Consider the following 15,794-nt stretch of genomic DNA (forward strand, 5'->3'; position numbering starts at 1 on the left):
TTAATGCTTGGACACTGCTGCTTGCCAACTGGCATATGATTGGGGCCCCGAGCCAGAAGGGCCCCCCGGGGGCCGACCAACTTAATCACGGGGGCCAATCAGAAAACGTTTAGGAACCACTGGATTAACCAATGCACCGCCACCACACGTCATCACAGACTCCTCCCGCTGCAAAAGAGATTCCTGTGCTGGCAGCTCAAGTACAGTGACGGCATTTACATGCAGTCAATAACCGTTTTAAAACCCGAATATTAGCAATAACCCGTTTTTGCACGGCCATGTAAACACCCATAACCCCTTTGAATAACCAGAATTTGATCATATTCCGTTTTTTAAAAACCCGAATATGACCCCTGGGTTACTCCTTTTAAAACCCGAATATTCGGTCATATAAACGCCAAACGGAATATCCCGATCAAACGGAACATGAATTTGTTTTCTGCACATGTTCTTTTCACAAGGAATCCTGGTCTTTTGAGTCCAGGAAGTTCTTATAAACACGGGGAAACGCAAGACCACGGCACACTTTTGGAGTGAGGAGGAGACTAATCATTTCATAAATGTAATGAAGGATATGAACATTTTGGCATTTGTAGACGGTAGAAAGTACCGGGATAGCGAGATTTACAAGAAGGTGAGCGAAAAGTTCAAAAGCAGCATTTGTTTTGAATTTGGATACAGGAAGAAGAAGCGGAAATGACAGGAATTGCGTTATGATGTTCTCCATGCGTCGCTGGTTTGATCCAGATATCCCGAATGATTAATTACCATGTATACAGGCATAACCCTGTTTGCTCACGCATGTAAACGCAATATTCTGAATGTTTCAGTAACTGGAATATTAGCAATAACCCGAATTTTGACTGCATGTAAACGTAGTGACTGTTGGCAGATGTTCCTGTCATGAAATTGCAAACTGCACAATTTAACAACGTTGCTTAGTCCACAGTTGGAAGGTAAACAACATGCATTTCATTTCTGCAGTGTGTTTTTGCTTCATATATGAACAATTTTTTAAATCTTAAAATGTATCTGGGTGGGTCTTGTTGGTGCAGTTTATTAGATCTGATCGGTTATAACCATTGTTTGGCATGTTTCCTTCCTCTTTATTCAGACTTTAAGTTACAAATGTCACACCACTTGAACAAGAATAACGTGAAGGCATTGTGGTAAATGCTATCTAAGATTATTGAAAGCATAGATCAGGGGTCAGCAACCCTGGTCCTAAAGAGCCACAATCCTGCATGTTCTAGAAGCTTCCCTGTTTCAACACACCTGATTCTAATTAAAGGTCATCATTAGCTATCACACCATCACAAGTCTGTTAATGACACAGCTACGTCTATCAGGGTTGTGTTGAAGCAGGGAAACATCTAAATCATGCAGGACTGCGGCACTTTAGGACCAGGGTTGCCGACCCCTGGTATAGATGAACCCCTCAGAGCAGCGTATGTGAACGCAGGAAATAATGAGACACTTCATTGTTGAGAACAGGTTTGTAGTGTTGTGGTGGTGCAGGGAGCACACACCCAGACCAGATAACACGCTGTTTAGACTGAAAACATCCCTGCATCCAAGTGATACCCTCAGCGATGGCGTGTTGCTGCACGTACAGGCTAAATCAAATTCCAGCCGAGCAAAATACAAAAGTCTGACAGCTTATCACACAATGCTTTAGACTTGAAAGAAGATTTTCTCAATTCTGAAAAGTTAGCTTAGGGTTTGTCTTTTTTTCTGTGCACAATGATTGTGAAGTAAACCAAAAAAAATAAACACTTGACGTTCTCTAAAATGCAACAAAAAGATAAGTCTAATTTGTTTATTTGCACCACCAAACCACGACAGATGTTGGCACCTTTCACTGATAACGGCCCGGATTGTCGTCCTAATCTTTTGCACATAGGACCTGACATTTATTTCAATCATTTTTCTGTTGAACTGACATGTGGACTCCTTTAACAACAGAACACGTATCCAGAGTCTTTCCGAGCTCAGAGAGATCTGTCGTATTGCTGCACAGAGGTGATATATTGCTTCTCCTTTTTCTCGTTCAGATTCGGCTTCACTTCTGGAAGCGGCGGCAGATTGTGTTGAATGATGGCGGTTTTCTACGCGACTCCTGAACCTGTACACAATCTTCCAGACCGATGTTACTTGTGTAGTTAATAAATGTCGTTTTTCTTTTTTTTTCTCTCTCTTTTTTGTCATTGGTATTATTTAAGAAAAAGTCAAATTTCCCCTGAATGTGCATGTTTCTGGTCAGTCTGGGAGTCTGCTGCTTGGTGATGTTGGATGTCAGGGTTGAGCTAGGGTCAATTATTTCCACCATTATCTTCTCTTTTTTTTTGCTTTTGGTCCTCGCCCTCAGTCGTCCCTCCTGCTGCTGTAATGAAATGGTTCAACTGAAACTAATGACAAAGCTGTATTTTAAAAAAACAACATTTGTGCTATTGTTGGTGTAGATGTGGCCTTAAGTGTGAGCAGGGTAATGACAGGCCTGCTTCCAACAGCACTTCTCTTGTGGCTGTTATTGAAAATAAATAAAGCAAAAATAATCTTTCCTTTCATGTCTCATTAAAACTGATGGAGTAATTTAAAAGAAGAAGACAGCATCTAGTCATTAACAGAGAATTTATTTTCGTTTTGACAAATCAAGTATCTCTCTCTTCATGTGAAAAAAAAATTATGCTGCTATTAAATTGCGGTACTTTAAATCAACACCTCTTATGCAAATTGGAAATGTAAGTGAATAAAACCAAAGAGCGGGCCAACATTGATAATCCAAACCATTGCTGATTGAGACCCGTTTCTTGGAAAAGATAATTTGCCGTGTTCGTCTTGAGCTTTTCCTCCAGCGTCACTCTGCAGCTGATGGGACCAGCCCCTTCTTGGCACCCTGGTGGTACTGACTCTCCAGCTTCCCTGTGAGGGGAAGAGGGGGAGAAAAGGATGGGTGGGAGGGGGGAGAGAGGAAGAAGGGATGAATCAAAACACCATCAAAGGGATAAAATGACCTTTCTGGGAGCTCAAGGCCTGCTGATTACAGGCGCCTCGGGTTGATGCACAGAGACAGCCAGATGATGAAGTAAAAGACCAATGAGACCTTTTATTTCACAGCAAATGGAGATTAAGTCACAGCTTTACTTAGCAACAAACTAAGGTGAATTTAAATTTAATCATATAAAAAATATGTACGAGTTTGATCCAAAGCCAGAGACAAAATCAGCAGTTCGCTATAATAATCGCTAAAGCTAGCAGAGAAAATTTTCATTTCATTTCATTTCATTTATTTATTCAAACAGGTTAAAACAAAAACAAAATAATCAGAATGCATAAAATGTATATACCGAAAAAAAAACAAAAAAAAACAGAACAAAGAAAACCATAAGCAAAACAAAGCAAATTAAAGAGACAAATCTATATGTAAATAAATATTTCCTGTTTGAAAGGGTGTAGGATGAAGTTAAAATGAATAACTACTATGGATAACTTAAAACATTTTGCAATTTTGAGCAAAGCTAATATACAGAATTATATAATTCAGTTTTACACAGAATTCAGACATGAAAACCGATTAAAACGGAAAAAAAGTGTAGCTTTGTGCTAATATGCTCTTTTGATACAAGCATGTTGACAGGTTGGTCTTTTAAAAAAGAGCCAAAAGTCAACTATTAAAAAAAACAACAACAAAAAACTAAAAATTTGTATAAACGTGGGTATAATGGTCAATTGTAACAGAGTTCCATTAACTCTTAAGCTGGAGCGTCAATAGATGGAAAGATGGTGTCATCAGCATAAGTGCTTTGCAAATTTAGGCCAAATAAAAAAAAAAAATCTTAATATTTTTATGGTAACAGATATCAATAGTGTAAAAGTGGAAGCAATTGTATAAATTGACTTATTTATATTTATATTTTTGAATTATATGTGCAAATAATTAACTGCATTCAGTATTATTGAAATGAAACATGGTCTTCAGATCAATGAAAGAAAAAAGTCAGTATATATATAAATATATATATCGGTATTTCTATGTTTAAAGCAGCACAATGTAACTTTTCCACCTTAATATCATATTTCCAGAGTCATTGTGATGGTACATCAACTTCCAACAGGTTTAATGACACCTCTGTCATGGTCTGAGGGGTCTGTATCGCCTTCACTGGCACTATGTAACATTGAGGTGGATGGTAGGAACCCTGCCACACTACTGGTAAAGCACTACCGCTTTTGTCCAAAGGAGACGCCAAACTCAACAAAAGCTGAAAGTTACATTGTGCTGCTTTAATGTTTAATTATTTCATTCCATCTCTTTTCATGGTAATGATACATGTAATTAATGTAGTCACAACTGAAAAACAGCTCAAAGCTTCTATAAGGACCAGTGAGCCAGTGCAGGCAAACCTAGCATAGCCCTCCCTTTAGCAATGGTCTGGCTGAGCGGGAGCAGCTGCCTGATGGGTAACTAACTGTTAGCTGAGGCCGTAGCGCTAACCTCCCCACCAACCGGCTCACGCTGGCATTTGATTTTTCCCCCCACTTAGTGACACACCTGCTGTGAAATGAACCCTGGTAATTGGCGACTCCACTAGTGACTGCAGTCAAATGTATTCCTGGGGCCACAGATGGACTCAGTCTATGAATGTTGCGGCTGATCCGTTCATGTACACATTGAACAGCAGAGTGCGAGTGAGCTATTATTGATGGCCCTCCAACAGCTTTATCGAACCATTTTGATTAAACTCAATCTGCAGCAACACTCTCTGCTTTGTGCCTCCACATGTAATCACAATAGTAAGATGCTGGTGGAAAGAACTGCTCTTAGTAGTTTTTAATTACATTAAAAACATTACACAATACAGTCATTTATCTGCATTTTCCTCCGACTTATCCAAGGAACGTTCACATCTGAGCATGTCTGCTGGGACTGCACCAGGAGAACATTGTTTCATTAATGCTTTTGGATCGTGTCGTTGAAACAGCCGACGGGACCTGCACAGACTTGTTGATTAGCAGGCTGACATTTTTAAGATGCAAATTTACATTCTTGTGATTGTTTTCATGGTTACAACTGGATGCTAGAAATTCATGTGAGCCTCATGTGAGAATGTCTGCAGAGCTGAAACAGCTGAGAATCTTGACGAGGGATTTCAACAAGTTGCTATTTATGAAAATGCTTGTGGCTGTGGTGTGGAAGCAAACCCTCTGCAGCCACTGACCAGAGATGACCTGCTAATCTAGCTCAACTGGAAGCTCTCTGTTCCCATGCAGCTTCTCTAATATTGATCACATTTGTCCATTAGAGCTCATCGTCAGAAACTTGTGTTTGGGTTCTTTGTCCTTTTCTGCAGAACAACCTCTGCTTGGTTTCGATAACCCAAGTTGACCTTGTCCTCGACAGCAATGTAAAATAATCACCCCATCTCTCTGCCTTACATAAGCCTCCTGTTTGTCAAACCACAGCGTTAGCTGTCTGTTTCCTCCACGGCTGAGGCGGGGGAGAAGAAAAAAAAAAAAGATACAAGTGTGACAGGCAAGGGTGGTGGCTGTCAGTTGTGCTCTCTTTTCATGTTGTCACATTATGGCTTAACTCTGTGGGTAGTAACAGCATAAACAAGGTGTTTAGGAGAAGTGCTGTTTGCTCACCATTTCCAAGCCTGTCTGAATGGCTGTCAGTGTGTGTGTGTTTTGTCAGGAGTGAGTGCTGCTAGGCGTGGAAACCACGCTGGAATTTCACTGGTGAATGCTGCCAAAAGGTTACTTAAGATTACCTTAATGATACGTTCACTTGAACAGAACTGCACGACAAGATAAAATGGAAAAAAAGAGCCTAAGGAGTAGATCTACTGTAGTGTGCATTTTAGGGGGGAAATAAATATTAGATGGTAAGAGCCCAATAACTATATCATAAAATCCAAGGATGACAGCTGTACTCGGGAGAGCTGGAGTCAGAGTGGTGTTGTGCCAGCATAAGCAGACTCCTCTTGGCTCGCTGCTCTCTTCTTCTGCTTCCTGAGAGCCGGGAATCAATACTGTGGAAAATCTGATGTGGCGGTTTTTCTTGTCACGACACAGTGACATTTCTGTGAAATGCTGTGTATAATCATACATGAAAACAAACCGATTATCAGAGTCAAAAGAATTTACTCAAAGAAAGAGTAAAAAGAGCCAGCACAGTCAGCTCTTCGTGATGACCAATCGCTGGGAAGGATTCTCCACCTTCAAGGACAGATAATGGCTCCACGATGACGGGGTTCACTGAGAACACACTTTGTGAAGTGCATTACATACGCTTTGAAAATCTACTTTATAAACACATTAGAAACAAAGAGAAAGATGTGTTTGAATGGGGCTTAAGCTGCCGGGAATGACCACAAGTTCTCCATACAAGGAGGATCCACTGATAAATCCTTAAACCACCTGCGAGCAATAGAAGAAGCCAAAACCTTTAAGAGCATTCGAGTCAAAACAGCTGTCGGTGTATTATCAGATCTTAGTCAAGGGAACTTTTGTTTCACTTTGTTACACATTTTTTGTGGCTCTAAGGTCCTTTATTTTGAAAGTGGCTAGATAGGAAACTTGGGTAGAGTGAGGGGGGATAACACGAAGTAAAGAGCGACAGGCCGGGATTGGAACCTGCAGAAGGGCGATAGCCTCTGAATATGGGGCGCCCACTCAAGCAACTGAGCTTTCCGGCGCCTCACTTATGTTTGTTTTGACTCTGCGACACTTCTTCACCTCCTAAATTGGTTATGGTTGAGATATTTGCTCCTGTGACAGACAGCAGCTTTAGCATCTATTAAGTCATTGCCACCTGGTGAATGTGACATCATCACTTGATCTGCATCTCGTCTCCAACCGCTCGGCGGGTACGTCTAATATGTCTTCATTCTAAAACATAACGCCATTGTAGCATCGACACTTAGCATCAACACACTATTAGAATAGAATAGACTTTATTGTCATTGTGCTCAGGTTACAATGAGATTGGTTGGGATGTTCCCACCAAAGTGCAAAGGAAGCCTAAATAAGAGGAATAAATAAATATGAAAAGCACAGTATAAAAACATAAAAGCACTACAAACAATGTCTGGTAAAGTGCAACAAACTGTGACCTAGACATCACTCCCACATCATTCAAAAAATACACCTGTTCTGTTCTGTTATGTTTTGTTGTGTATTATTTAACAATCTAATGGCCCAGGGATAGTAGGTATTTTTTTCCAGCAAGTTTAACCCTAGGAAACTGAAAAATGATGATCCACTGCGTCACAAGCATTTGGAAACGATGACGTATTTGCACGCATTCCCCTCCCGATTTGTTCCTCTGAATCACTATGATTCATTCCTGGTATTTGCTGAGCCTGTGTCATGTGACCACTATCAGATGACAAGACAGACGCGCCTGAGTGATGCTGACTTTGTTGTCCTTGTTATCAGCTGTTATACAGCTAACGTCTGCATTTAAGAACAACCGCCTCTGCCTACACGGCGAGGAGCAGAGCCATTATCAGAACAACCTGAATCAAAGGTCATTTCCAGCCTTGTTGTCACTCATGTGTGTGTGTGTGTGTGTGTGTGTGTGTGTGTGTGCTTGTCTGCTGAGTGATGTGTGTTCATGGTGGTGTGATGTTGAGAGAGCCCTTTTGTGACACTAACACGAGCTACCGTGGACACGGCGGCTCTTTAGGCCCCTAAAGACTCCACTTTGCTCCCCAGCTTCTGCCTCTTCTCTTTTCCACTTCACGGTACAGCTCTATTATATTCAGATTTACTTGACTTCAGGGGTTAGGCCTTTTCTTTGTTTTCTTCTGCAACAGAAGCAGAATCCTTTACCGTTTGGTCAAAGCGATGTTGTTCGAAACTGCTGTGACTTAGGAAAACTCCTGCTTGCGTTGCCCTTTGAAAAATAAATGTGATCATCGGTCCGTGGCCGCCTGCGACCGAAAAAGAGGTGTTGAAAATGTTTTCACTCTGGACGTAACTGCATGCTGGGGTGTGCAGGAGTTCAGCTGATGCTGCAAAGATGCCGTAGGTTTGTGTGACACCTCTGATGATGATCCTCTTTGATCAGGAAGTGGTCTGCAGTGTTTCTAGATCACCTTTCAATATCATCTCAGTTTACTTGGAACCTCAATTGAATAAAGCACCCACTGCCATCTGAAATGTGAAACCAAAAGGCAGGCGATTTGAGCTGCCTCATGCAGTGGAAATGTGCGTTAGCACTGTCGGTGGCAGATTATTAATTTTATTCGCAGAACAAAACTTATTGTAGCAGCTGAAAGTGCCCTGTGAGAACTGTGAGAAAGGGCCAAAACACTGGAGGCTGGACAGCCAAACAAGATGTTTCCGACAACTGTAAAGGGATCTGCAGACTCTACTGATTGTACTCGGCGGATTCATAACTGTGAATGACGTCTTCAAAATTCAAATGGGTTACGTGATTGACGATTACTATAAAACATTTCTGCTGGAAGCCAAGGCACAGACAGATCTGAATGAGCGTGTAGCTGAAGGGTGGAGCTGGACCGTGGTAGACGGAGGCCTCGGCGGTCCCAGTGCTGATCACAGCCAGTTCAGAGCCGGGAAGACGGGCCCAAAACCCTGCTGGGTTAGACGTGGGAACCGGTTTTGTTGAGAGGTAGGATTGTAATTAACCAAATGTAGTCTAATCAAATCAGAGCTAGTAGAGAAGAAATGAATGAAAAGGAACTAAAGAATGAAAACCAGAATCAAACAGCAGCGGTCTGTGGATGTGAGAGTCTCTGATGACGTCTGTTGGCTGAAGGGCAAGACAAATCTGAGAGTGCAACCAGATATCCACGAGTCCTCCAAAGCATGTTGATCCTCATATTTAGGAAAATAGAGCCAATGTAGCTTGTAATCTGGTTGATAAAATAATGACCTGTGTTTCAACAGCTTGTATTATCCTTACAAGAGTGTCCTGCATACTGATTTGTCGGAGGGTTTAATGCTAGATGCCCTTTCTGACACAACTTCTCCGTTTATCTGGGCTTGGGTCCAGCACTATGAGCAACGTTTGGTTCATTCTCCAGCCCATGGACACTCCGGCACATGACAAGGCAGAAAAATGTCCAAAAAAAAGATGCATTCACAAAGGCCTGCTTTTAAAAACCAATGTTTACATCTTAAATAAAGGTCGTTTTACTGACTCCAAACCATTGACTCGCGCAGCCTAAATCCTGTAAATCGTGAGCACAGTGTTTCAACCCCACCTTAATCTGTTCACTCAGCTGTCATTGGTCAGTCAGACAGGTTAATCCCAGTCACACGCCACGGCAGCACAGATAATTGAGGGAAGTCTTTTGAGGGAAGACATCATGTGTGCAGAAGCACAGGCTGAGTTTAGGAGCCAACCTCGTCTTTCAAAACTTTAATTTACCGTTTAATCAATTGTGAGCCTCATAAAATGACACACAGGTGTTATATTATGGTCAAAGTCAATGTTGAACCTTTAAAAGTCAATAAAAGTATAATATGTGAGCTTTAATAAACATGGGAGCTCCAATATCAGTTGTAGACATTTATGAATCCTGCTAAAGTGAGGGGATGTGAATCCTGTTTGTAGTGGCATTCACAGTTTGTGGTCAGCATTTAGAAATTTTGGCTGGTATAGCAAATTCAAAAGTGCAAACTATTGTTAATGACAACTTTTATCGTCACTGACTGCCAATATTAGGACTTTGGTTTTGAGGGGAAATGAGATAAACACCGATATTGTGATCTGTGTCCTTTGTGAACTGAGGTCCAGTACAGAAATTCAGAAAACACCAAAGAGAGGCTCTTACAATGTCAGAAAAGAGATGGACTGACGCAATAATGTGGCTCTGCGTACACGGAAACTCAAACCAGTTCTTAACAGGTTATGAAGTTGCACCAGCTCTGAACCGGCTCCGACACCAGTCAAGCACCACTCCCTGGTTCAAGCCGATGCAACGTCTCTAATGGCGCTTTTGCATTAGTACCACCTTAGCCCGGCTCGGCTCGTCGCGGCTCTTCCAGTTTGTCCCCGTGTGTTTTCGCACAGCCAGGGGAGAAGTGGGCAGGTTGGGGTGAAGCTGCTGTGACGTACTCGATTGCGCAACCGCTTTGTTCATGTCGGCGCTGATGAGAAATCAGCTGGAGCCGGGAGCGGCTGAGAGTAAAACAGCCCGTCTACATCCCTTTTTTAATTCTCTCGTCAGCCACCAGGTTTATGAACATCTGCACCTCAGAGTTGGATCACCAAACAGACGTTTTGCGCTTTATAATAAAATCGCCGCGAGTCGCCTCGCGCTGACTCCCGCTTCCTGATTCAAACGTCTGACGGCCCCGCCCCCCGACCAATCAGAGGCGTGGAGGGTGGTGACGTCAGAAATAGTCCCTGCTCAGCCCGCTATAGAACCTCACTGAAATGGTTACAGAAAAAGGTATCGGCTTGGAGCGGCTCTACCCGTCTCAGCCCTAATGCAAAAGCGCAAAACGGGTAGAACCGAGCTGAGGTGATACTAGTGCAAAAGGGGCATAACTAACCCTTGCTATGCGATTCCACCGCACCAAATGGGACCACATTGTGCTGCTGTGGTTAAATGTGGACAATGTAAAAGTGAGAATAAATCACATCATGAGGGGGTGGAACTGACAACATCACAGTCTGATTACTGTGTGAAAAGGCCTATTGAGTATTTGTGATGCTTAAAGGCCAAAGGACTGGAAGCAGCTCGGCATATCTTATAAACAAAAGCCAACAGATAAAAGAAAAGCTCTCCTTTAAGGTATTGTTCTGAACTTATTAAAATGCACCTTGAAGCAAAGCTTGAAAAAAGAGCAACTGTGCAACTAGCTGCTGCTGAAGGACAGCATTGTGGAGCGTAGAACCTGGGTCTTACAACAAGTTACACTCATTATGATCTCCAGGAAAGTCAGTCCAGCAATGTTAAATATTCCATGTGTGAAAGCGACTTTTGTTAACGGCTCCGGAGCTGCTGAGCTGTCGCATATCAAAATAGGTGCTGTGGAGTCGAGAGAGAGAGCTGGAGGAATGCAAGTGAAAGAGGAAGGGGTGGGGGTTGGGGGAGCGGGTGGAAAAAACAGAGACAGCAAAAATGAGACACAAGGGACAAGGAGAAGTGGGATGGGAGTGGGAGTGAGAAGGTACATAGAGAAGGACAGCAGTGGAGGTGGAGAGAGAAAGAGAGAGAGAGAGAGAGAACAGAAAGGCTGGACCATCGATTGGCTCAGATAATTTCCCATTGATTGCTGCACTGTTTGGAGATTGCTGGAGAGAGGTTTATTGCCCACACGCTGCAGCTGGGGAGAAGGTCATAAAATAAGCACAGGTCGTCTGCAGAAGAGCCAGCTCCATCATCAAGACAGTAAAACACACTCTGAGCCGCACAGACACTCATACGTTCACTCCACTTGGATACTCCTCTTGCATATTAACAAATATGACTGCATGCATACTATTCCCATTACACATAATGGAAGAGTACAGCTCATTGCTGATGGAAAGCGCTCGCACATGATCCCCAGAAAATCCAGGGGCACCAGTGCAGAGAGTATTTATTAGACTGAAATAGAGGTCCACCGACATTCCACCTGATTTCAATAACATGCAGGTCCATCATCTTTCTTGGAATAATAATGGCAGGAATCATTGGCTGGTTGCCGTTTATCCTTCTGTGAGAGTAACGGCCTGCACACGGAGGAATAAAATGGCGGCATTTTGTATTCTTCTTGTATCTTTTTATTACCGGCCAATCCCAAAGCACCTGAATAATAAACCTAGAGCAGCTATGCATACAGTGTGCACTTTAACCACATGTTGACACACCTTCTGAAGACACACTCTGACATGGAGAAATTACTTCATGCCTACAAACGATGACATGGAAACAGGAAGATAAAATAGAGCACCAGAAGCACTGCGACTGAACGCAACGCCTTCAACAGTATCTGCTACAGCGATTCCCAGCGGGCCCCCCCCACAATAACCAGCTCAGAGTCTATCAGAAAAATGTCTGGAGAGTAAGAAGTAGTTCAGTGTGAACAGGCTCTGACAAACTGAAACAAATGTCAGGATATAATGGTTTGGATTTCAGACATGGAGTCAAGGAAAAGATGATGAAGAAAAGTGCACCGGAGTGTTTTACAGCCAAGTTCACATGAAGTGATGAACCTTCAGTTCAAACACTTATTTGTAGAATCTGGAAGCTGTTGCCAGGATTATTTTCTTTTTTGCTGACAAGAAAACTCATCTTTAAAATCTTTGCAAACCATTTTAAACCACCCTTTTTTCTTCTTTAAGACCATTTGACATTAATTGCACACTGCAATGAACAGAGACAATTCAACAGTCAAACATTTCATTTCACGGTGACTCTGACATGTTTAACTCTGCATTTTGTTAAACTTCCTGAGCTTTTTTTCCTTTTCTAAACCTCTGCTGCTCTGACTGAAGCCTCATCTCCTTAAACCATCTGCTTTAAGTCAAACAAATCTCCCACTGTTTATATGTTCTGAAATTTCCTCCTCATCTCTTATAAAACAAATGTCTACGTTTCGGAGAACCAATATATGTAAATGTTATATTCTTCCTGCTGAGCCCAAAGTTTTTGTCCGGTGAAAATTCTTGCTGTCAGTCAGCAAGGTGATGACAGATGACTTCCTCTCTTTTTGCTGTCGTCAGCTTCCATCAGGTGGAGGAGCAGAAACCCTGCGGTTTCTATTAGATATTCAGTTTTTTCCATTTATTCAATATTTAAAAGGAAATACACGATACCCCTGTTTCACAAGTTCACACAATTTCCTTCAGTTTGATGAAAAACTCGAACTTTACTTCTGTTGTTATGACTAAACCATGCTAAACAGCTCAGTTTAAAACAGCCCCTTTTAGGGGGTGGGGTCTGACCTGTTTTTAACCAGTTCTTTTCAGATTCAGCCCACCTCGTATAAGTAACACAATTACAAAATGTCTCAGACTACCAAATATATATATATATATATATATATATTAGGGGTGTCACGGTACACACAAGTCACGGTTCGGTACGTACCTCGGTACAGGGGTCACGGTTCGGTACGGGTTCGGTACAACGGGAAAAAAAATACAAAAAGTCCCAAATGTATAAGACGAGTTTTTTCTTCCTTTATTTTGATCATAGCATTTGAAAGTTAAAGTTTGTTCAATTGGCTACAAAACTAAAAAGCATCTCTTATTAAAGTGTAAAATAAATAGAATAAAACATTTAACTTGTGCATTAGTGTTTTTAATTTTACCACGGACTGGTTTATGTGAGTGCGGGATGGGACATTGTAACGAGTCCGAGCACTTTTAATAAATACTTGAACCCGGGCTCCTCTACTGCTGCATATGGGCAGAGCCGTCTGGGGGCGGAGCATTCTCCATGGGCCTTATGATAGTCATTTTAACGTTCAACAACATCATCCTACCCATCAAACTACATTTATTCTCACTTTTATTGAGCCAAGCCTATATGCCTATGCTGCAGAAAGCAGAGTAAAGTCACAAACTTGTTCAGAAGAACACACACACACACACACACACACACACACACACACACACACACACACACACACACACACACACACACACACACACACACACACACACACACACACACACACACACACACACACACACACACACACACACACACACACACACACACACACAGGCCTGACAGCTGTCAATCACATGGCTCTGAAAACTCAGATAGTCACGGACTGACTCAGTTCCATCTTTGATACAGTTTAAATACAAAAAAAACATAACTGGTCTAAATTACACAATCTATTTAGATAGATATAGACACAGCGGTCTATAACATAATTTCTGAGCTCTATAACAGAGAATAGACTCGGCGGTCTCGTTCACAACAACACAAGCTCATTAAAATAGGCAGCTGGTCAAGAAACTGATAAATAAATTATTTATGAAGGTTACACTCACTCACCAACGGTAGTTGACTCTTCCATAACCCAAAATAATCCAGGTAACGTGGAAAACGGGGTAACATTCAAAATTTTGTACAAATTTAGTCCTCTTTTAAACTTTAGCGCTAATCTCCTTCACTGTGACTGTTAAGGCTGATTTATGGTACCGCGTTACACCAACGCAGCGCCTACGGCGAAGGTTGCGCGTCGCCGCATAACCTCGCCGTAGACTGCGCCGTACCCTACGGCGTATGCTCTGCGTCGATTTAACGCAGAACCATAAATCAGGCTTTACAGCCAATCCGCGCTGGCACACGGCCCTGATGCGTTCAGGACAGTTGTAAATTAAGAATTAGAACATTTTATCGTTATTATAGCCTACAATTTATGATGATATATGAATTGCACATATATTTATTGATATGCACAGACTAGCACACATTTAGGTCTGTAATGGAACGTGACTGTTGATATTTATAAGGGGGAAAAAAAACGATGATTGATTTTTTTTTTTTTTTTTTTTTTTTTTTTAACTCAGTCAGACGTATTCGCCGTATGACTGCGTGAACCGAACCGTGACCCCCGTACCGTCACGGGACGGGACGAATACAAATACCGTTACACCCCTAATATATATATATATATATATATATATATATATATATTAGTGCTGTCAAGCGATTAAAAAAATTGTGCGATTAATTACTTAAAGCGACACTACGTAACTTTTCCACCTTAATATCATATTTCCAGAGTCATTGTGATGGTACATCAACTTCCAACAGGTTTAATGAACCTCTGTCATGGTCTGAGGGAGTCTGTATCACCTTCACTGGCACTATGTAACTTTGAGGAGCATGGTAGGAACCCTGCCACACTAAAAAACTACAAATCGTTACGACTTTGACTGCTTTACGGAATACGTCACTTCCCCCTCCTTCCCGATTCGCAGTCGAGACGAAAATGGGCGGGGCGTGGAGCTCAGAGCTCCGCAGAAGCTGGTAACCCGTTGCTGCTGCAGCAGCTCCACATAACAGACGTGGGGAAAAGATCCTAATGGTTTAACTTTTCAACGGTTTCCTGCTCGGAGGCAGAACCACGCAGGCCAAGTATCTGATATAACAAAGTAAAAGAGTGAAAGAGTCGTCGGCTCGCTTTGGATCGCGGCTGTAACGACCAAACACCGGCTTCCACACAGTAAAGCCTGAATTATGGTTCTGCGTTAAATCGACGCAGACTTACGGCGTAGTGTACGTGGCGACACGCAACGTACGGTGCGTGTCGCCGCGTACCCTACGCCGTAGGCTCTGCGTCGATTTAACGCAGAACCATAAACAGCCTTAAACCACAAACACTCACACAGACGGGTCGGATCAAAACACGGGTTTTATTCCCCACTTCGCCAGCTAAACGCAGTTGCTGGCCAGCTCTCTGCGGTGCAATTAACCCCAATCTTCAGATAAAACTAGTTTGTTGAGGAAAAAATATTAACTCTTATTTGTAGCTGCAGAGGAAAAAAATAATCTCACGAGGAAAACAAAAATATTGCTCACGCCTCTTCAACATAATATAGCAGTCAAAAAAGAAAAGAAAAGAGAAGTAAGAGGGATACAAAACATGTACTGTATGTTGTACTATTATACAAATTTATTGAAACACATGGCTCTTCAGTAGGGATTAATTATTATTATAATTAATAATAATTAATAATCATTATTTTCTCCATATACTGCTCCCTGGCTTCCTTGTTTAAGGTATCCCGGTAAATTCCAGTTCCTTTCCAGCAGTTTGACATCTTTTTTTTTGCGTTCTGTCTGTTCACTTGGTGAAACAGA

The 15,794-nt window shown here is 42.0% G+C and overlaps 1 protein-coding gene across 1 annotated transcript in view; it reads right to left on the reverse strand.

The window, feature by feature from the left end:
- Positions 1–2,630: 2,630 nt before the first annotated feature.
- The window catches only part of trip4 (thyroid hormone receptor interactor 4), a 125,049-nt gene continuing 111,885 nt past the window's right edge, over positions 2,631–15,794 (reverse strand). Inside the window, exon 13 of the mRNA XM_061739529.1 lies at positions 2,631–2,922. Coding sequence (XP_061595513.1) covers positions 2,858–2,922 — 65 coding nt within the window. The 3' untranslated portion in view covers positions 2,631–2,857. The remainder of the gene's footprint in view (positions 2,923–15,794) is intronic.

This window comes from Cololabis saira, chromosome 2 (genome assembly GCF_033807715.1).
Source record: "Cololabis saira isolate AMF1-May2022 chromosome 2, fColSai1.1, whole genome shotgun sequence".
NCBI lineage: Eukaryota > Metazoa > Chordata > Actinopteri > Beloniformes > Belonidae > Cololabis > Cololabis saira.